This window comes from Bos grunniens, chromosome 15, assembly GCF_055505025.1.
Source record: "Bos grunniens cultivar Pamir isolate PY7600 chromosome 15, Bosgru_T2T1.0, whole genome shotgun sequence".
Classification (NCBI taxonomy): Eukaryota; Metazoa; Chordata; class Mammalia; order Artiodactyla; family Bovidae; genus Bos; species Bos grunniens.
Window position 1 is genome coordinate 74,549,630 of NC_141179.1, and position 22,586 is coordinate 74,572,215.

The 22,586-nt window shown below is 42.3% G+C and overlaps 1 protein-coding gene across 10 annotated transcripts in view; it reads left to right on the forward strand.

The window, feature by feature from the left end:
• ALKBH3 (alkB homolog 3, alpha-ketoglutarate dependent dioxygenase) overlaps positions 1–22,586 on the forward strand; it is a 41,531-nt gene that overhangs the window by 14,380 nt on the left and 4,565 nt on the right. For 3 of the 10 annotated variants that reach the window (XR_015142311.1, XR_015142312.1, XR_015142310.1), the window contains exons 8-9: positions 8,791–9,000; positions 9,430–9,854. Coding sequence is in view for 3 of the 10 variants with exons in the window: in XM_086341215.1 (XP_086197341.1) it covers positions 8,791–9,000 (210 nt within the window). In the remaining 7 variants the exon portion in view is untranslated. Of the gene's footprint in view, positions 1–36; positions 176–8,790; positions 9,001–9,429; positions 9,947–22,586 lie in introns of those variants that run through there. The other 7 variants (XM_086341215.1, XM_086341216.1, XM_086341214.1 and 4 more) reach the window with 4 other exon arrangements.

A 22,586-nucleotide genomic window follows, 5' to 3' on the forward strand; every position in this document is an offset into this window, starting at 1 on the left:
TGTGCTTATCACCATTGGTGTGCTTTTGATCCACAGATGAAGTCAGAGGATGAGGAAAAAACTGGAACTAGAGTAAACTAGAGCCAGACGCAAGGATTTCAGAGAAATGAATGGTCTCTTTTCCTGATCTCCCCCTTCCCCAGGCTTTTCCGCCATAGCCCTTGTGTGTCTCCTGGTACGTATTTGCTCTTGTCCCAAATCTTTACGACTGACCAGTGAAGTCAGAATGTTTCCTTCCATGTCTCAGGCTCTTTTCCCATTTGTGAGAAAAATCTGTTGCTTTTCTTGTTGACTTTGTATTCATTCTGTGGCTGCAGTTCTCATGTTTATCATTGCTTTGGCTTGTCTCTGCTGCTTCTTGTGTTTTTAAAAATGTCCATGAAAGACGAAGAGATTCTAATGTATAAATTAAGCTTATCCAGATGATGGAATTAAGATCCAAGAAATAGCTCTCTGTTTAGTCCTTGGAATTTTGCCTTTGGCAAATAATAATATGGTTTTTGTGGGTTTTGTTTTTGTTTTTTTGAAGGAGACTTTGAAGAAAATGGAGTTTTTGCTTATGGCATTGGAATAAAGAGAAATGTGACACATTTAGAACTCCTAGTAATTTCTTATCATAAACTAGCATTTTACTAAAATGTTCAGGGATAAAATATTGACTGAAGGGAACATGACTTTTTCACATGAAGAGATGGATGGGTGCTCTGGTTTCTAAGGCTGCATTTAGAATGTAACCCAGGGAAGTACTGAGAGACCCTTTAAATCTGAAATTGACTTGAAAACATGAGGAGAATTGAGCTAGGCCAGTCCAGCATAGACTGCTGGCTATGTTTCTGTCAGAATTAGTGTATCTTCTTGTCAACAGTTATAGCAGAGAAGTTGAGGATTAAATAGCCTGTGGGAAAGAAGTTCTTTCATTCTAGCTAATCTTTCGGAACAGGATTTCTCAACCTTGGTATCGCCGACATTTCAAGCACAATAACTCTTTGTTGTTCGCTTGTCCTGTGCATTGTAGGATGGTTAGCAGTATCTGTGACTTCTGCCCCCTAGATGCCAGAAGCACCCCCTACCCAGTCAAGGCAACCAAAAATGACTCTGGACGTTGCTAAACATCTGTGGGGGTTCCAAATTGACCTTGCTTGAGAACCACTGCTTTAGATTAAACGTAAGACATGTAAGGTCTGCTGAGATACAGTGACCACTTATGCTTGGGGACATTTTGTCACCTCTTCAAAAGAATTGTTTAAATGACAACGCTTTTCTTATATCGGAAGTAATATGTGTTTATTACTGAAAATTTAGAAACTGCAGATAAATATGAAGAATATTAAAATTTTGGATAGTGCTTCCATCTGATGATTTGGTTCTAGTCTTTTTTTTTCTTTTTAAGCAAATATATGTAGAGAATTTTTCTATAAAAATAAAATCAGTTATTCATATACTACATTTAATTTTGCTGTATTATTAACATATTCTAGTATAATGTCATATTAGACTTCTTTAATTTGAATTTGACTGGCTCATAACTTTGTATTTATTGCTAATAGATTTAGTTTGTATACCATCTGGAACAAAATCAAAACAGATGTCCCTTTCTCAGATTTTTTAAGGGACGATTCCCTAATGTGTATATATGTGTTGGGGATATTAGTTTAATTTTAAAGTTATTTTTACCTCAAGCTTAGTATTCCATAGCACAGGAGGAGGTTCAATCATAGGTACTTAAACATCTTTTAGTCTTTTTTTTGGCAGCACTGGGTTTTCATTGCGGCATGCAGGCTCTCTCTAGCTGCAGCATAGTGGGGGCTTCTCTGGTTGCGACTTGCAGGCTTCCGTCATTGTGGAGCATGGGTGGGTGGCTTCTAGAACGCATGGGGTCAGTAGTTGCTGCTTGTGGGCTCGCTAGTTGCCCCGCGGCATGTGGGATCTTATCCCCCAACCAGGGATCAAATCCATGTTCCCTGCACTGGAAGGTGGATTCTTAACCAGTGGACCACTAGGGAAGCCCCTTTTAGTCTTTTTTCCAAGCTAAATCTTAGATGAATCCACTGTGTGGCAATAAAAGAGGACCCACACTGTCTGGTATTCCCACCAGCTTGACCTCTCCTCCTTTCTTCTCCTGTGGTCCCAGAGGCATCTCTATGGTACCTGGGTCTCTGCAAAACACTGTTTGAAGTCCACCAAATAGGTCCTTGTATTTTCTCATACTCTTTTCCTCAAATGTCTTTTAAGGATAGAATGTCTTCACTGAACAGTGAGATGACGCTGGATTTTAATTTAGACTTTCAGTTCTGCGGGATCTGTATATAGCGTATTGGTTGGAGAGTCTAAATTAATCCCCTAGTTCATTATTCCTTGTTTTCTCCTTTTCTACTTACTTCACCACCAAAAATAACCAAGAAAAAAAAATATATTCACTTAGAAACATAATGCAGACTTGGTGTTAGCTCAGTCCCTAAGCAAGTCAAGGAAGTGCTAATTAGTTTCTCAGTTACATTGCCGAAAAGCTATCATCCTCCTTTACGTTCTTGTGTTTCTTGTTAAGTGTGTGATTCTAGCATCTGATCTTTATTCCCATGAAGATAAGCTGCTTCTTGTTGTCATTCAGTCATGGCCGATTCTTTGCGACCGCATGGACTGGAGTATGCTAGGCCTCCCTGTCCCTCACCACCTCCCAGAGTTCACCCAAGTTCATGTCATTGAATCAGTGATTCTGTCCAACCATCTCATCTGCTGCCCTCTTCTCCTTTTGCCTTCAGTCTTTCCCAGTATCGAGGTTCCCAGGTGGTCCTAGTGGTAAAGAATGGCCTGCCAATGCAGGAGACTTAAGATACACAGGTTCAATCCCTGGGTTGGGAAGATCCCCTAGAGAAGGAAATGGCAACCCACTGTAGTATTCTTGCCTGGAGAATCCCATGGACAGAGGAGCTTGGTGGGCTACAGTTCATGGGGTCGCAAAAAGAGTCAGATATGACTTAGGGACTAAACTGTTATCTATAGCCCTTGAGAAAGAACTAAATATCCTTGACTATGCTTAATGACTACTAATGACTTTCCCCGCATCAGGGTCTTTTCCAGTGAGTCAGCTGTTCACATCAGGTGGCCAAAGTATTGTAGCTTCTGCTTCAGCATTCGTCCATCCAGTGAGTATTCAGGTTTGATTTCCCTTAGGATTGACTGGTTTGATCTCCTTGCAGTCCAAGGGACTCTCAAGAATTTTCTCCAGCACCACAATTTGAAAGCATCGATTCTTCCGCATTCAGCCTTCCTTATGGTCCAACTTTCACATCCATGTATGACTACTGGAGAAATCATAGCTTTAAATATACGGACCTTTGTCAGCAAAGTTAATATGCTGTCTAGGTTTGTCATAGCCTTCCTTCCAAGAAGCAAGTGTCTTCTAATTTCATGGCTGCAGTTACCATCTAGTGATTTTGGAGTCCAAGAAGAGAAAATCTGTCACTGCTTCCACTTTTTCTTCTTCTGTTTGCCATGAAGTGATGGGACCAGATGCCATGATCTTAGTTTTCTGAATGTTGAGTTTAAAGCCAGCTTTTTCACTCTCCTCTTTCACTTTCATCAAAAGGCTCTTTAGTGCCTCTACATTTTCTGCCATTAGAGAGTTATCATCTACATATCTGAGGTTGTTGATATTTCTCCCAGCAATCTTGATTCCAGCTTGAGCTTCATCCAGCCTGGCATTTCACATAATGTACTCTGCATATAAATTAAATAAACAGTGACAATATACAGCCTTGTCGTACTCCTTTCCCAATTTCAAACCAGTCAGTTGTTCCATGAAAGTGTTACTCCTTGACCCACATACAGGTTAAAGATGGCTTAAAGCCATAAAATAAATAGGAAATACAGCTTGATAACATTATTATGGAATTTCACTCTTGAATGTAGGTTAGTTTAATAACATTTATTTAATGATCTAAGTTTTGTTTGTTGTTATTGTAGTTTACTTCTTAAAATCCTCTGCCTTAGAGGAGCTGAATAGATATTTTTCCAAAGAAGACATACAAATGGATAATGGTGGTGGTGTTGGTGGTTTAGTTGCTAAGTCGTGTCTGACTCTTGTGATCCCGTAGGCTGTAGCCTGCCAGACTTCTCTGTCCATGGGATTCTCCAGGCAAGAATACTGAATTGGGTTGCCATGTCCTTCTCCAGGACAAATGGACAATAGTCACGTGATAAGATGCTCAGCATCACTAATTAGGGAAATGCAAATCAAAACCATAGTAAGATATCATCACCTCATACCTGCTAGAAAGGCTATTATCAAAAAGGCAAGAAATAACAAGTGCTGGTGAGGATATGGAGAAAAGAGAGCTTTCATACCCTGTTGATGGGAATTTAATTGGTGCAGCCATTATGGAAATTTCTCAAAAAATTAAAAATAGAAGTACCGTATGATCCAGCTATCCCACTTCTGGTTATTTATCCAAAGAATATGCAAACACTAATTTGAAATATATGTGCACCCCTGTGTTCATCACAGCATTTTTCCTAATAACCAAGATACGGAAACAACCTAAGTGCCCATCAACAGGTGAATGGATAAAGAAGATGTGGGGGCGTGTGTGTGTCTATATATATGTTGTTGTTCAGTCGCTAGATCGTGTCCAACTCTATGCAGCCCCATGGACTGCAGCACACCAGGCTTCCCTATCCTCCACTGTCTCCCAGAGTTTGTTCAAGTTCATATCCATTGAGTTGGTGATGCTATCTAACCACCTTATCCCCTACTGCCCTCTTCTCCTTTTGCCTTCATTCTTTACCAGCATCAGGGTCTTTTCCAGTGAGTTGGCTCTTCGAATCAGGTGGCCAAATTATTGGAGCTTCAGCTTCAGCATCAGTCCTTTCAATGAATATTCAGGGCTGATTTCCTTCAGGATGGACTGGTTTGATCTCCTCACAGTCCAACGGACTTTCCAGAGTCTTGTCCAGCACCACAGTTTGAAAGCATCAGTTCTTTGGTGCTCAACCTTCTTCATGGTCCAACTCTCTTATATTTATAAATGGACTACTACTCAGCCATTTAAAAAAAGATGAAATCTTACCTTTTGTGAGACCACGGATGGACCTTGAAGATATTATGTTAAATAAGTCAGGTGGAGAGGGACAGATTCTGTATGATTTTATTTATGTGTGGAATATAAAAAATCAATAATATAAATGAACAAACCAAACATGTAGGTACAAGGAGCAGAGTAGTGGTTACCGAAGGGGAGGGGAAAGAATGGAGGGCACAACAGGTGGAGGTCACCTGTGTGGTGACGGATGGAAACTGAGTGTTTGGTGGAGCTGAACGTGCTGTATGGTTGGAGAAGGACATGGCAACCCACTCCAGTATTCTTGCCTGGAGAATCCCATGGACAGAGGGGCCTGGCGGGCTGCAGTCCTTAGTGTCACAAAGAGTTGGACACGACTGAGCGACTGAGCACGCACGCATGTGCATGGTAGAAATATGATGTTATAAACCAGTGTTACTTCAGTAAAATAAAGAAAATCCTCTGCTAAGAATGTAATGCCTCTATCCGTAACACGGAATGCCAGCTTTTAACATGATTTCCACAAGACAGTGAAGCTGATTCCCACATATGCTTCCTGGAAGTTTTACCTGATAATAGTCATGGTATATACCTAAGAATGATATTATGCTTTCCTTTGCTGAACATACATTTCTTCACTTCAAAACACAGAACATGAACGCTGAAGGGGTTCTCTGAAGTGGCAGTTCTTTTTTTTTAATAATTTAAAATATTTATTTATTTTTGGCTGTGCTGGGTCTTTGTTGCTGCGCAGGCTCTCCTCTAGTTGCGGAGAGTGGGGGCTTCTCTCTGGTTGCGGCGCACAGGCTTCTCACTGTGGCGGCGTCTCTTGCTGCAGAGCTCGGCTCTCGGGTGCATGGGCTGCAGGAGTTGCGGCTCCTGGGCTTAGAGCACAGGCTCAGTGGCTTGTGGCACATGGGCCTAGTTGTTCTGCAGCCTGTGGGATCGTCCCGGACCAGGGGTCGAACCCACATCCCCTACATTGGCAGGCAGATTCTTTGCCACTGAGCCACCAGGGAAACCCTAGAGTGGCAGTCCTTAAAGTAGAATCTGTGGATCCCTGGAGGGAGTCCACGAAATTCTTTTTGGGAATCCACAGGGTCAAAATTATTTTTATGAGATTACTAAGACTAGGTGACATTTTTCACTGTGTTGAGTTTTCACTATACAAAAACAATGGTGACTAAAATTGTGGTGCCTTGGGGTCGCTAAGAGTCGGACACGACTGAGCGACTTCACTTTCACTTTTCACTTTCATGCATTGGAGAAAGAAATGGCAACCCACTCCAGTGTTCTTGCCTGGAGAATCCCAGGGACGGGGGAGCCTCGTGTGCTGCCTTCTATGGGGTCGCACAGAGTCAGACACGACTGAAGCGACTTAGCAGCAGCAGCAGCAGCAGTATGAATCAAGGCATTGCCACCAGACTGTACTAGTAATCATTGTTTTCTTTACCACGTGCACTTCCAGTAAAAAAAAAAAAAAAGATGGTTTCATTCAAGGGTGTCCTTTGAAGAAGTGATAAGCGTTGTTTTATTAAATCTTGATCTTTTAAAATTGTTTCACGAAATGGAAAGTATGCATAAGGCATTTCTGCTACAAGTGATTTATGATGGTTATGTGTGATTGTTTACGGTAGAAGCTGAACTGGCTACTTTTATCCTGGACCATTTTACTTGGAAGAGCAGCTGGTGCACACACACTATTCAGACTTGAGTATTCAGCAGACGTTTTCTCATAAGTGAGTGAAGTGTCACTTCTAGGAAAACAATGGACAGGATTTAATAAAAGTTTGATACTAATAAAAGTTGAGGTTTCAAGGAAATGTGAGGAATTCTGGAAAAACTCGTATCCTTCCCATTACTTAGCTTTTTCTGAAGAGATCAGTGGTAATGTTAATGGAGATGACTTTTTTATGGTGTATAATGAAACACGTCAGTAGTAAGAGGATCTACATGACTCAGTGAGCCAGTATTTTCCAAATGACCAGTGCTTGATGTTACAGAATCATGCAAGATTAAAAGATCCATTCAAAGTGCAAGTTGGACCAATGGATTTAGATGTAATAATATAAAAAGTGTGTTGATGTTGTTTCAGATTCCACATTGCCTCTAACCTTTAAGAAATCAGTACAGTTGAGCTTTGGTTTAATAGCAAAGAATATCTACGGTTATTTGAAAAGATTTTTTTCTTCCTTTTTCAAACTACATGTCTGTGTGAAGGCAGTTTTCTTTGTATGTGTCAACAAAAACATTTTAACAGATTGAATGCAGAAGCAGATATTAGAACCAACTCTCTTCTGTTAAATCAGGCATTGAAGAGATTTGCAAAAGAGTGCCACTCTTCTCACTAATTTTTTTGTATTGGAAAAAAGCTAATTTTCATAAAATACTACTTGGGTTAGCATGTAATGGGGTTGTTATTTTTTAAACGAATTAACCAAAAATTAAAAATTTTTTAGTTTTAATTTTTAATATGGTAGCTGTCACAGCTATAACTCAAACACGTAGAAGTTCTTTGGGGTCCTCGGTAATTTTTTTTGGCTGTGCTACGTAGCTTGCAGCATCTTAGTTCCCCAACCAAGGGTTGAACCCGGGCCCTCAGTAGTGAACATGCTGAGTCCTAACCTCTGGACTGCCAGGGAGTTCCCTCCTCAGTCATCTTTGGTAGTGGAGCGAGAAGCCCTGTCCTACAGGAAGCTTCCGTAAAGCACTTGAGGTTCCTTGGAAGGCAAGACACACAGAATTCTAACCAGAACCATAAGAGCTGCACTGATTATAGCTCCCTAGTGCAACCTAAGGTCAAGGGTCACAGTTTCCTAAAGCATGTATGGCAAGATGGTGAGTTCTGAATATAAACTACAGATGTGAACTCGGTGCTCAGGAGGCAGGGCTGTGGACTGTTTAAATCTTTTGTGGTTCACAGCCATTTCATGACTCCATTCTGTAGATGTTTTTCCCCTCTGGGTTCTGGTCTTAGGAAGTTTGCCACTCTAGAAATATTGAATATCCTTTCAAAGAGCAATTTTGCCACTTGTGATAAAATGGGAATGGAATCCTGGTGGCTCAGATGGTAAAGAATGTGCCTGCAGTGCAGGAGACCTGGGTTTGAGCCCTGGGTCAGGAAGATCCCCTGGAAAAGGGCATGGCAACCCACTCCAGTATTCTTGCCTGGAGAAATCCCCATCGACAGAGGAGCCTGGCGGGCTACAGTCCATGGGGTCACAGAGTCAGACACAACTGAGTGACTACACACAGCACAGGAATGGAACAGAGGACCACCCCGAAGGAGAGCTCTTTCACCCTCAGACTTCAGTCTTTATCTGCCGACTCCTGATGGCTCATCAGCTGTGGTGACAAAGCAGGCTTCCTGCTCCACATGCCACCTCCATGCCTTACTGAGGCGACCACCCAGAGTGTACTGACAGTTACTTCTCTGGAGGGTCATACATTTAACATGGAAAGGATGAGATGGGAGGATAGGCCTGGTCTTCATGACATTGCAACACCAAATTTAGCACCGTAATAAAATTGCAGAGGTCAGCTTGCTTCAGAATAGACATAATGGGAGAGAATGCGACTTCTCTTCTGGCCTTATTACGTTTCAGATGGTTTGCTTATTCCAAGCCCCTGTTTATAGCGTGACTGATTTTGCACTTCCTATTTTTCCCTGTGACTGCCACCTTGTATCTCATGTGAACTGTCTCTGCCCCTTCTCTTGACCTGTTGATTGCAGTGGCATCCTGTGCTGCTCACGCTGAAGAACCAAATTGAAGAGAACACTGGCCACAGCTTCAACTCCTTGCTTTGCAATCTTTACCGAAATGAGAAGGACAGCGTGGACTGGCACAGCGATGATGAACCTTCACTGGGGAGGTGCCCCATCATTGCTTCACTCAGTTTTGGTGCCACACGAATGTTTGAGATGAGAAAGAAGCCCCCACCAGTGAGTAGTCCCTTTATTTATTTTCTGTTCCTTCCGCTATCTAATAATCTGTGGGAAAAAAAGCTGGGCTCCTAAAAGGCTCCTATTTTCAGATTTAGGGGATTGGAGTATGTGTCTGGTTGATGAAATGTTTTCAACTGATGGCTTATATCCTGTGGATAGCTTTTGACTTCCAAAGAAGCCATTCATTCATTTCTGCAACAGAAATTGCCTGCCGTGTGCCAGGTGTCAGAGGCTTATTTTCATTGGTGGAAAGGACAGACACAGTCACCATCCTCATGGAAATGGGGGTAGACAAACATTATTCATTACTCAAGTAATTGGAAGGCAGAGCTCGAGTGAGTAGGGGCAAGAAGGGAAAGGAAGGAGGCTCAGGGAAGATACCCTTCTTCAGGACCCTTTATTTTAACTAAGTGTTCTTCATGGCAGTGTTGCCTGTCCTCTTTGAAAGGAAGTACTGCAGTCCATCCTAAAGGAGATCAGTCCTGGGTGTTCATTGGAAGCACTGATGTTGAAGCTGAAACTCCAATACTTTGGCCATCTGATGCGAAGAGCTGACTCATTGGAAAAGACCCTGACCTGGGAAAGATTGAGGGCAGGAGGAGAAGGGGACAGGAGAGGATGAGATGGTTGGATGGCATCACCGACTCAATGGACATGGGTTTGGGTGGACTCTGGGAGTTGGTGATGGACAGGGAGGCCTGGAGTGCTGCGATTCATGGGGTCACAAAGAGTCGGACACAGCTGAGTGACTGAACTGAACTGAACTGAACCACACTCATCCCCATTCCTTCTTAGCCAGTTCCTAAAATCCAGATGAATGGTACCTCTTTCAGAGAGGAAGTTCCAGCCAGGTGAGTAGACAAGCAGTGACTAAACTGTAGAGTAACTCCAGTTGTCCGGCCCAGCTCTTACCTATATTTTAATACATTGGAGGGGTATGAGAGCTCTTTGTGTTTTTTTTTGTTTGTTTGTTTTAATCAAGAAGTGTAGAACTTTAGGACTGAAATAGATAGAAAGATACTAGGAACTCTAAGAAAAGAGCAAAGCTCTACCAAATTATCTTATTTCCAGGATTTGCGTGTGGGTGTTTTTTTTAAACCAAGGCTCCCAGTCATTTAGCTTATAACATTAAACCAGACACAGTCAGTGTGGACGGCCTACAGGGCTGTGTTTTGAGTATGACCTAATCCAGACCACGTAATTATGAGGCAGTCAGTGCTTGTGTCTGTTCTTCATCAGATATACTTCTTGGGCTGTTTTCCTGACATGTTTTTGGGTTTCCAAACATGGTATTTTGAAGCATATTGTGTTGTTTTGCACTTAACTCCATTAAGCACCTTTCCTTGGCATATCTTCCATCGATGGGGTTGTATTTGCTTTTGTTTACACAGAAGCTTTGGTCTGTGTTGGCGGGGATCGAGGGTAGTTGTCAGTTGCCAGTGACTTCCTGAGTGAACTTGCTCCCTGGGCACTCTGACTAGCTTCACAGTCTCAGTGTACCAGGGAGAACTGCCTAAGAAGCAGGCTCCCCAGCCTTTGCCATGTTCCTTTCAGGCACAGTTAGCTTTTATATGCAGGCTTCCACCTGATTAAATCCTACGTTCGCACATGTGAGGAGTTCATCCCGCCCTTCCTAAGTCCTCTGTTGTGTGAATGGCAGAGAAACACCAGGTGTCTTATTTTAAAGTTCAGACCCTCAAGCCAGACGTACGGAACACCACCTTTTTGCCAGGCCTGGTCTTGGGAGCTGGGATTATAGCCATGAGTAAGTGAGATGAAGTCATCCTTCCCCTCCTGGAGCTGATGATCTGGCCCCTGTTAGTGCTCTGTCTCCCTTCCAGGGTTATCCTTCCAGCTTTCTGAGTGGACAGCAAACTCTGGTGGATCCAGGATAATCTTTGGTGTAAGCCGAGTCTCTGGTTCTTTGCAGTGACTTTCTTTGTTGCCAAGTATTTAAGTTTTCAGTTACCGTTTTTCTCTACACGTACATTTACCACCACCACCACCATCACCCTTTTTAAAAAACATTTTTTGGCCTATTTCCAGATTTTAAGGTTAAGAATTCCCGAAGCATGCTTTGTAGGATAATTAGTTTTACTGTACAAGCAATTTCCAACTGTTAAGCGTTAGTCATTGGAAGGACTGATGTTGAAGCTGAAACTCCAATATTTGATGCAAAGTACCTGATGCAAAGGGCTGACTCATTTGAAAAGACCCTGATGCTGGGAAAGATTGAAGGCGGGAGCAGAAGGGGATGGCAGAGGATGGGATGGTTGGATGGCATCACCGACTCAATGGACATGAGTTTGAGCAAGCTCCAGGAGTTGGTGATAGACAGGGAAGCCTGGTGTGCTGCAGTCCACGGGGTTGCAAAGAGTCAGACACGACTGAGTGACTGAACTGAACTGAAGCATTAACAGTGTTCTGGTGCCCAGAATACCTCTATTCCTTTTTCCCTCTAGGCAGCTGAAGGTCATTTTCTCATATGAGAACATATTCATGGTGATCAAGAATTATTTCTTGGAAATATAATTCAGTTATATTATAGGTTAATGGGTGGATAGAAAATGTAACTACCACTTAGCATTGTGTCTGAGGGCAACCATTTGGAACAAAATTTCCAAGAGGGACACTGACCATACTTACTGAAACTTTGTCTTCTCAAGGCTTCTTAGAGTCTATTTTGATGAACAAGAGTGAAAACACAGGCTGTGAAACACTGAAAATGTGATTAAATCCCTTTAATTGTCTGTCAATAGCAGGGGAATTTGCACTATAACTGTAGTAGCTGATTTGATGAAAATACCTATCTGATAAGTAAGAAAATTTGTCTGAGATCTTGAAACAAAGTTGACTGAGGTAACAGATATGGGAAGAAATACAAATATGTCAGTATGTTGCTGCTGCTGCTAAGTGGCTTAGTCCTGTCAGACTCTGTGCTACCCCATAGATAGCAGCCCACCAGGCTCCCCCGTCCCTGGGATTCTCCAGGCAAGAACAGTGGGGTGGGTTGCCATTTCCTTCTCCAATGCATGAAAGTGAAAAGTGAAAGTGAAGTCACGCAGTCGTGTCCGACTCTTTTCGACCCCATGGACTGCAGCCTACCAGGCTCCTCCGCCCATGGGATTTCCAGGCAAGAGTACTGGAGTGGGTGCCATTGCCTTCTCCGTCAGTATGTTAGGTTACTGATTAATAAGTTGTTGCTTCTGGCATGGTCTTAACTGTGATTGAATTTGATGCAGTTGTATATTCCTTCAATTCTGACTTTTGTTTAAGATGGGGAAATTGAAGGCTAATATATTTGAAATTATAATCATGCATTAGTGAATACAGTTTTAAAATTACTTCCCCTCCCCCGCCACCTCCCCGCCTCGCCCCTCTCCAAGAACCATAAACTCCATTCTTGGATAAACAAAACCCAGGTTTAAACTTTTGGAAAAATTTCTTCAAGTTTCTTTAACAGATTTAAAACATCTTGGGCTTCACAAATCTAGCTAAACTTGAACTACAGAAGCCTTTCTCTGGGTTGACATCTTTGGGATTGTATCTTAGGGCACATCATCTTTATCTTATCCCTTTTCTGAAGGATTGAAAGGAAAATGGTTATTGCAAATCTGTCTACTTTTCTTCCTTAACTATGGTGATAGCTTTGAGAACATGACTCATGATTCATATAACTCAAGCTAAAAGCATAAAATAAAAAGTGTAATTCAAGTTAGTCTTCTGTGTGGAATTTGTAGGAGTCTGACTTTCTGTAGCTCCTAGGAACCTGTCTCGCTATGCCACTGAAGATTGTAATTTTCATGTCTGTCAACAAGACATTTGGAATGTGCTAGAGATCGTGGGAGGGCATCTTTTTCAAGAGCCAGTTAGTTTTAACCTATCAAAGGAGAAGTTAATACCTGTTTGACTTGAGTCAAAGTTTCTCACCTAAAGCTGACATAGAGGAATCATGAGATTTCCTGTATTTGATTCAAGTATGCAGATTTGAGACAGAAAAGCATCTGTTCGGGGCCACTTTCAAAGGGAATTAGCCTTTTTTTTTTTTTTTTTTTAACATTCAAACTCCCCCACCCCTGCGGCAGCTGTCTGTTTTGCAGTCTGGCACCTTGAGTAGTTCTCTGTAGCTGCTGATCTTCTGAAAGCTGCCCCAGTTCCACACATTGCATTCCTAACAATTTCTCGCTGTGCTGAGATGGTAAGGAGATCTTTGTTTCCCTAAGCATCAGTGTCCCTCTGATTCATGCAGTTGGCTCAGGCGGCTTCACGCATGCATCATCCCTAGGATTAAACATTCACTCCTCTAAGATGCCAATCCTTGATCCTCATCTCCCTGTCCAAGTCTGTCAACTCTGCTCATTTGTTTTGATTTTATAGTCAATTACCACTTCCTTTAATGATAATAAGCTACTTGGAGACATGGTAGCCTTTCCTTCATTCACCCATCCCTTCTTTTGTTAATTCAGTTAAACCTGAGTGAACAGCATTGTATCTATCTTCTGGCCAATATCAGAATATACTATCTTAAGACAAAAGTAAAGCTTACCAACTATACCTCTGTAGACATTTTTTTTTAAGAAACCAAAAACCTCTTTTATTCTCCCAAGGTGGGCTCATTAAAGCTTTTCTACGTTTGTGTCCCAAACCCAGTTGTACTTTTCAGGCTGTGTTGTGTCCCTGTTATAAAGATTAGTCTGGTTCTTTTCCCAGTATAGCTTTAATTCTATACTGAAAAACAGGCTGGAAAAGGAACTACAAAAGCCATTTGGCAGGCTGCTATTTCTCTGTCGGTTACCATAGAAACAGTGATGGCTGAGTTGGGGGGGGTGAGTATTAGATAATAGGAAGTTTGTGATGCACTGGAGGTTTAGATGCCAAAAGCCTTGTTTTCTAGCAAATTACCCATGCATAAGCACTATCCTTTATCAGCTGAATCCTGAAAATGTGAGGGGCTTCTATCTACCTCAAGATGATTGAGTTGAGGCAAGTTGGGAAATTTCTCCAACCATTCCTTTCTCTAGCACCTTCTGAAGAATGAGAGCTCTGTTCATAATACCAAAAGAGATGTTTGTAAAACCACTTGTGATGGGAGAGGTTGAGAGTTGCCAGTGCATTCGAGTTCCTAGTACCTCCCTGTTTACACACTACTGGGAAGAGTGGGATATAAAAAGGTCATTTTAATCATAAATATCAGTATTTTTTCCAGGGCTTTAGAAGAATTGAGGATATTGGAATCCAAAATAATATAAGCTGACTAGCTTAAATTTGAAAATCGGGTAAACTAGACTGTGCAGTGTTTCGGGGGGTGGTGACCGAGCCTCGGCCTCAGCCACCGCGTCCACTGCTGCTCTTCCAGGCATCCATACTTCTTCTTAGTCCATCTTCTGATTACTGCATCTGTTCTGAGAAATTACAAGAAGTACTCGAAAGGAACTGTTGATAACCATCATCTTTTTAATACAGTCCCTAATGAAATGTAAAATATCAGGTTTCGTTTCCTGTTTCTGTTACTGATGCCTGTAAAAAGCACTTATCTGCTCCATTTATACTCATCCCATTTTTGTAAATGGGGACGGTATTGGTAGCGACTTTATGGGAGTAATAGGAAAGTTTTCCCATGAAAGGCACTCCGAAGGTGTGAACTTTTAAGCTGTTATAAATGGTGGGTGCTACGGTGACTTTTCAGATGTGGAAATTGAAAAAGAAAAGGAACGGCAGTGAGGCTAACCTCCAGGGTTGCCTCACCCTGTGAATGGCATTCATTGAGGGGGTGCAGGGGAGACTCGGGGAGGCTCAAGTGGCCTGTGGATCAGGAATGGAGGTTGAGTTTTTGAGCTCCTGTCTTTAGGGTCATGCAGTGTTTTGGAGAGTGTGAGTGAGTGAGTGGGGGATAAATTGGTGCATGTGTAAGTGGATAAAGATAAGTAGTCCTGGTTAGGACCTCAGTTCTCTACAGACGAGCTCTTTGGGGAGTTGGGATCGTCATTTGCTTCTTTGGGGGCTGTCTCAGGCTAGAGTCCGTGTCCTGACTGCCACTGGGAATAACTAATCTTTGCAAAGAACCTCCCGGTTTTGCCACTGAGAGCACTTTTAATCTTGGGAGAACAGCATTTTCCAAAGTGATTTGTCAAATTCGTGTGTGTCCTGACGAGGTATGAGGTCTGCTTGCAAACTTTTTTAAAACCTTGCCTTACTGGTAGTTTTTGCCCCCCTCCACTTTGCCATGCTCTGAAAAACTATTCCTGAGCCTTCTGGTAATTTTCTTTCACAAGCCACATTTTCCTGGTGGATGACTGCTTAGCTGAGGCAGAAAAGAGCTTAGTGAGTTTGAGGAAGGAGAAAGAGGCCCAACAGAGGAGCAGAGTGAGCAAGTGCAGAGAGGAGCATGTGATGAGATGGAAGGGGTGGGCGGGGCCAGATCACACAAGGACTCAGGATCCTCAGGAAGGAGTGGGTTTTAAGTACATCAGGAAGCCATTGAAATGTGTTAGGCGGAAGAGTGACATGATCTGATTGAAATTTTACAAGGTCAGTTGCTACTGCGTGGAGCTCAGACTAGACAAGAGCAAGAGTGGGAGCCAGGAGACCAATTAAGAGATTGTTATACCTCCTGGGACCAAGGCAGAGAAGGAGAGAGGTGGACAGCTTCAATGACATGAGCTCAAAGGAGCAAGCATTTTTAAAACATGCCTGGGAATTATGGTCTGAAGGTGTTAATGAGGAGTATCCGCTCACTCTGTCGATGTGAGACATGATCACCTTCTACAGGAGAGAGAGTTTTTGAGAGTTTGGAGTCTTCTGGAGAGAGCTAGGTTTTGATTAGGACAAGGAGGTAGAGGGAACCTTCAGAGCACGAGGTTGAGGATCTGGGGGCGTTTACTCATCCCTGAATGAGAATTCCAGCAGACCCAGTGGCAGGGCCAGGGATGGGTGTGGGGGATTGTGTTTAATCAGGTTATGTCCAGGGATGGTTTGGGAATAAGTGTTCTGATGTAATGGATGACTGGAGAACCCTGCACTTTTCCTGGTAACTAGGGTCAGCTGGATGTCAGGCTTCATGGAATTTGTCCTGTACGCTCTTCGAGGAAGGAGAGCATTTATTTCTGGTGCTGCAGTCTTGAGTAGAAGCTCTTTCAAAATAGCAATTCCTTTAAGTTGCATTTCTTGGAAATATTATATCACCAAGAACAGCATCTTCATTACATTAAATCTTCTTGTTTTAAATGCACATTTAGTATAGCTAGAGTGACTATAACAGTAAGAGTAAAGTCAACCTTGTTTTTGCTTAATTCAGTAACTTTTCAACCCTCCTACCCCCAACACTCTATCAGCAACAGACACTGGTGACAGGTGTTGCAGTGTAAACTGCATTTGCCTCTTACGATCACTGGATGGGCCTGTCTGGGCTGGCCGACTGCACGTGCCAGGCCCTCGTGCCTAGTGTTCTCACTCACCTCACTGGAACCTTCCCTGCCAAATCCACGTCAAAAATCAGGAGAAGAGTTTGATAAAAGCCCAAATATTTCTGTGTGGCAAGTGAGTTCAAAACTGTTTCGAACGGATAACCTCAAGTCACTTTAAATCTATGGTTTCCCGAGGGTTTCCCTGGTGTCCAGTGGTTAAAACTCTGGTGTTCCCACTGCAGTGGGCACAGGCTCAGTCCCTGGTCCGGGAACTAAGGTCCTGCATGCTGCATGGCGAGGCCTAAAAAAAAGTCTATGCTATCCCATCTAGTTTCCTACTTTATCAGATCTTATTTCAAAACCAGCTGCTGCTTTTTTTAAAGTAATGTTTTTCAGATCATGTTGAAGATGCCATCTCTGAAAGTGTTTGGTCTGAGTCAGCAGACTAGCTGTGGAGATGACTTTGTGGGGTCCTAGCTTTATTTTGTTTCCATAATTTCCATAACTAATATGTTTTGTTTATGTCAAATTTAAAAAATATATTACCACTATGAACAACGGGTCCAGCTGTGTTCTTATATTGGCGTTGTAGAAACAACTTTACAGTCCAAATATAGCTGCAGACTTTGATAATCCATCAGTCTGTCTAGAAGCCAGCCAGGTTCTCAAGGGCAAGGCCACACCATAGTTTGATTGGGAACACAAGCTGGAAAGAAAAGACTGAAAGAGAGAAGAGGAGACATTTTGGCATGGTCCTAACTCAGGAAGCAGGGCCAGCGAAGGGACACTTGGCTCCAGCAGTCTAAGCAGCTGTAGCACATGCTGGCATTTAGTTTTCAATTATCATTTTAATCTGCAGTAAAGCCTTAACCATACTTGTCAAGCAGCTCGACTATGTATCTGATTCTTGGACCAGAGAGCAAGGGAAATTCCTATTCTGTCTGTTACCATCTTGTGAAAACCCTTTGCTTGATTCTGCAGACGCTCCGACATCTTGGTTTTTTCTTGATTTTTGAAGCACAGATTCTGGGATCAGTTGTCTGCATCTGCAGGTTCCCTTTCCTACAGCTTAACTCACTTTTGGAAGCTGCTCTCTAGCTCCATCTCACCGTGATACGGCGATACGGTGATACCATCGTCCTGAAGAGCAAGTAGTCTGACCTTTCCTCAGTTGTCACTGTCTTCCTCCTTGTGATGCTGCTCACCAGCATCTAGCGTCTCTCTCCCTGAAACTCAGCCGTCTGTTAGCTGCCCTTTCTTGCTCCTCCTGGCTTCTGAAATACTGTATTATCTTAGCTGTTCTCACACTTTTCTCACTGCTACATTTCTGCCTCCTTCGGTGTTTTTTTCCCTTTACATTCAACCCCTTTAAATATGGATATTCAGGATTGTCTTTGATTCTGTCATCTTTGTCTACATAACTTTTAAGGAAATTATAAAATAGGAGTAGATTGTAAATGCCATGTAGGCAAGGTCCATTTCTGTCTCCTTTATCGTTACATCCCCAGCGTTTAGCACTGTGTGTATATGTGTATTTTGATTGAATACATAAATGGATTTCATTTATTGTTATGGCTTCAACCATTTCTTCTTTGGTGGAGCAACTTGTGAATCTCAATTCCAGCTTTGACTTTTATCTCACAGTCTAGTCATCACTTTGTCATGAGACATTTCTACTTACAACAGCACATGACTTGTAACCTGAAATTGTAGATTTACTGTTATTCTCTCAGAAAACTCCACAATTCTACCTGCTCATAAGTAGCATTATGTTCATGATGTCACTACTCTCTTGGACAGGTTTAATCGTAAATTATTTTCAGTTCTTCCCCATTCTCTCATTTCAATTGTTTTAGTTCCAAATCTTCTTAATTCTTTCTTGAAAGGTCTGAAAAACTCATCCTTCTAACAGTGGCTTCATTTCAGGCTCTCTTTACCACATGCCTAAAATACTAAAATGCCTTTTTCCACTCTGATATCCGTAATTCTAATCTCTTCTCCTTCAGTTCTGATAACCAGATGCCAGATATTTTCAGGAACAGTTTATTTTCTCTATTTGTTCTTTCTTCTCTTTCCTCCTGCTCACGAATATTAATTGAGCACCCACTATGTGTCGGGCACAATGCTCAACTCTGGAGAAATAGCAGTAAACGTGGCAGACACGGACTGTGCCCTCCTGGATGTCACGGGAGCTGGAGAACTGTTGATTCAATGGAGAGGCGTAATTACGACTTGCAGTTATGGCTCTGAATTTAGATTTTACTCCAAGCGCAATGGGAATAAATGAGGTTGTGACATGCTCTGGTTTATATTTTAAAAAGAACACTGGCTGCTGTGTGAAGAATAATTCAGGGAGAGGCAAGAATAGGAGACTAAAAGGTTGTTCAGTGTTTTTACTGGGAGACTGCTGATTTGCACTCAGATGGTGGCAGTGAGGAGGAACACAGTAGATGAATTTGAGGTGTATTTTTGAGGGTGAACCAGGTTTCTGGCTCAAGCAGTTGGTAGATGGAGGTGCTATTTACTCAGATGGAAGAGGAGCAGGGGTTTGCATTTTGTTTTGTTCTTGTTTAGGGAGGATTGTGGAGGAATCAAGAGATCCTTCTTCTACATGCTAGATTCAAGATTCTTGAGACTCCCAAATTGGCTAAGGCGTCAGGGCTTCAGATGACAGGCCTGTGCTAGAGGTGTCATTTGGGAATTGTCAGGATAACAACAGTAACGACGGTGAAGGGACAGTGATGAACAGCGGGTGCCTCGTATGGAGTCTGTGCCCGGCTCCGCTCTCAGTGCTTCCCTGGCAGCCTCCGGGAATCTTAAGAAGTCAATGCTGCTGGCATCTGCATTGCACAGGTGAGGTGGCTGAGGCCCTGTGTTAAGGCACTTGCTCCACATGGCATGGACAATCGGTTGTTGAACTGAGTTGAAACTAATAATCTAGATAGTATGTAAAGCTATGGAATTGCCCATTATCAATTCAGAGCAGAAGAATAGAGAAAGAGGAGCAGAAAGCCAAGACTGAGCTCGCTGCTTTCATCAGTTTGTTTTCCAGCTTAGAAGTCTTTACTTGCTCCTGCTGGAGCACAGGGTATAAACTGTAAACTCTCCCAGCCAGATTTCAGATCTTCGCCACATCTATGCCCAGCTGACTTTGATTCCCTGTGTGATTGCACCATACTGCTGACTTAGCTCTTTGCTCCTTAGACGTGCTCTCCGCCTTCTCACTGGGCTTCCTGGGTGGCGCTAGTGGTAAAGAACCCGCCTGCCAATGCAGGAGACGTAAAAGACACAGGTTCGACTCCTGGGTCAGGAAGATCCCCTGGAGGAGCGCCTAGCAACCCACCCCAGTATTCTTGCCTGAAAAATTCCATGGACAGAGGAACCTGGTGGGCCCCAGTCCATAGGGTTGTGAAGAGCTGGACATGACTGAACCGACTTAGCACACATACACACCAGCTTCTCATGAACTTAAGTCCTCTCCAGCCTTCAAGGGCTCCTGTAGCCTTGAAGCCTTTCAGTGAACAAAGTAATAATAGTTACTGCATGTCAGGTGCTTCCTGAGCTTTGGAAATGAGAAACAGATAGCAGGCTTCTACTTTGTTTTGACCTTTCTGTTCATTTGTCTTCTTATTATAAGCATCTTATTAATAAAAAGATGGAAGAATTTCTAGGTAAGTAGCTTATCCAGGAGATCAGAGATGACTTGGAAAACCAGATGTCTCACTGTTGACTAAGATCATTAATTTGGAAGCATATTTTGCATCCATGGCCTTTTCTGATTGTGTTGGGATCACTGAGATTAAGAATACGATACTTGAAGCAGCGTATGTGTACTGAGCTTTGTTTCAGACACTGTCACGTGGAATGGCAAAGGGTCGTCAAAGAAGCTGGGCAGGTGACATCTGGGCTTGCTTGGGAGCTTACGTGGGATGGCCAGAGGTGAGCATAAGAGAAGGAGTTGTGATGGGTCCACCAGCAGCTCAGTTGGGCAGCTCTTAAGCAGAAACTGGTCCTCAGACTTGTGTATATACTTCCCAGTATTTTTAAAGAAACCAAGTTAGTTGGCAAAATTTATAACTCAGGAGAGATCACATAAAAATCCCATTTATCAGCTTCCCTAGAAAATCCAGAAGATCAGGCAACACCCGGGGAATAACGAGGAAGCGGCAGAGGGTACACAAGTCCCGGGCTGCCTGGTGTCCATGGTCCCCACTCCCCGCTGTGTTGCACCTGCCCCACGCCCCTTGCTTATGTCACCTGCTGGTAATTGTGACCCTTACAGAACAGACAGGGGCCGTGTCGTTCAGACAGGAAGTATTACAGGATTTCAGAAGAAAGAAAGCACTTTGGAGAGCACAGTAAGGTGGAAAAAAAAAAAAATTTAAAACCAGGCAGGTCTTAGTTCAAATATTTGCCTCCATGTCTCCTGCCAGCCTTTTGCCTTAGAAATGTACTTTCCCTCCAGCTTCCTTTGCTTATAATAAAATGAAGAATATCACATCCCCTGCAGGGTTGTGGTGAGAATTAGCAGTGCTGGGTACATACGGTCCCTAACATGCCTGGCATTTTAGCAGCTTACACCATGGTTGATGGTGTCCAGAAAGTCTAGCGGGATGACTTGGTTTAAGTACCTGGAAATTGTTAGGAAAAAACACTTGGACCCAGGGGAGTGGGGAGCCAACTCTAGGTGGATTAAAGAGTTAAATCTAAAAAGTACAGAATTTTTTTTTAACTGAAAGGAAATGCAGTTGTATATTTAGGTTTCCTGAGAATGGGAAAAAGGCTTTCTAAGCATAAAAACCATGAAGGGGAATCAAAGAAAGATCAGCAGAGTTGATTGTAAAAGTTTTTGACTGTTCTGTGTTAAACATCATAAACACAGTCAAAAGTCAAATAGCAAGTAAGAAAAATATTTACAGAAAATATAACAAAGGGGAAATATCTTACTATATATGGTTGCAGATCAATAAAAACGTGAACATCCTGTAGAAAAATGGACAAAAGACAGGAACAGAGTTTGCAGTAGAAGAAATGCAAACAGCAGATAAGCATATGAGAAAATGGTGAACTTGGTTAGTAATTAAAGAACTTTATGTCTGAAGAATGAGCTGCCATTTCTCCCTAAACTTTTTTCATCATTGTCAATTGATAATGTTCCATATTGGTGATGTGCTCAGAAGGTAGGTACTATCATATTTTCCAGATGGAGTTATAAATTGCCACAATCTGCTTAAAGCAGTTTGATACTATAAATCAAAGTGCCTTTAAGTTCATGCCCTTAGACCCAGTTTTTCCATTTTAAAGGATTTATTCTAGGGACTTCCAGTGGTTAAGACTCTGCGGTCCCAATGTAGGAGCATGAGTTTGATCCCTGGTCTGGGAACTAAGAACCCACATGCCGCACAGCATGGCCAAAAAAGAGAAAAGAATATAGCCTAGAAATACACTCAGAGATGTTTTGCCCAAAATCTACTTGCAGTAGCTTTTTCTTTCTTTTTCCTTTTTTTTTTTAAAGTATTAGTGGTATATTAAAATCTATTTCCAACCACGCGTACCTCACTGCTGTATCCTCAGCACAGTGCCTGACATATCCAGGTGGTCAAAAAATAGTTTATGAGTTTAAAGGAGGAAGGATATGTTCATGCAAAGGAATATTATATAACCATTTTAAAGAAATACTGTACATCTAAGATGTAGAAAATGCTCACAGGACAGTGTTAAAAATGAGTACACGATTGTATGTATAGAATATTCCCTGTGTTTGTGTTGTACGAATTCTGGATGATGGGATTAAAGGTGATTTTTATTTCTTCTTGGTGCTTTTCTTCAGTCATTCAGGACATATTTATTGATATATGTGATAGGCGTTGAGCATATTTCAAAAGGGAAAGACAGCATCGTCTTCCCCTCATGGAGTTTATCAGAGATCAAAAAGGCAGACATTGAACAGGTAATTACAAGCGTATCATTTACTCTAGTGAACTTTTATAGTAGGGAAAAAAACTATGCCAATGATGATTTTTAAGCACTGATGTTTGTAATTTCTAAGACACCTTTTTAGGACAAGAAAGCCATAATTACAGGAAAGATCTACATCGATCTCATACAGTGTGAAGATTTCCTTTCCAAGGGAATGAAGAATGTTTAGGTTTCTTATCTGTTGGGTGGTGTGTAATGATA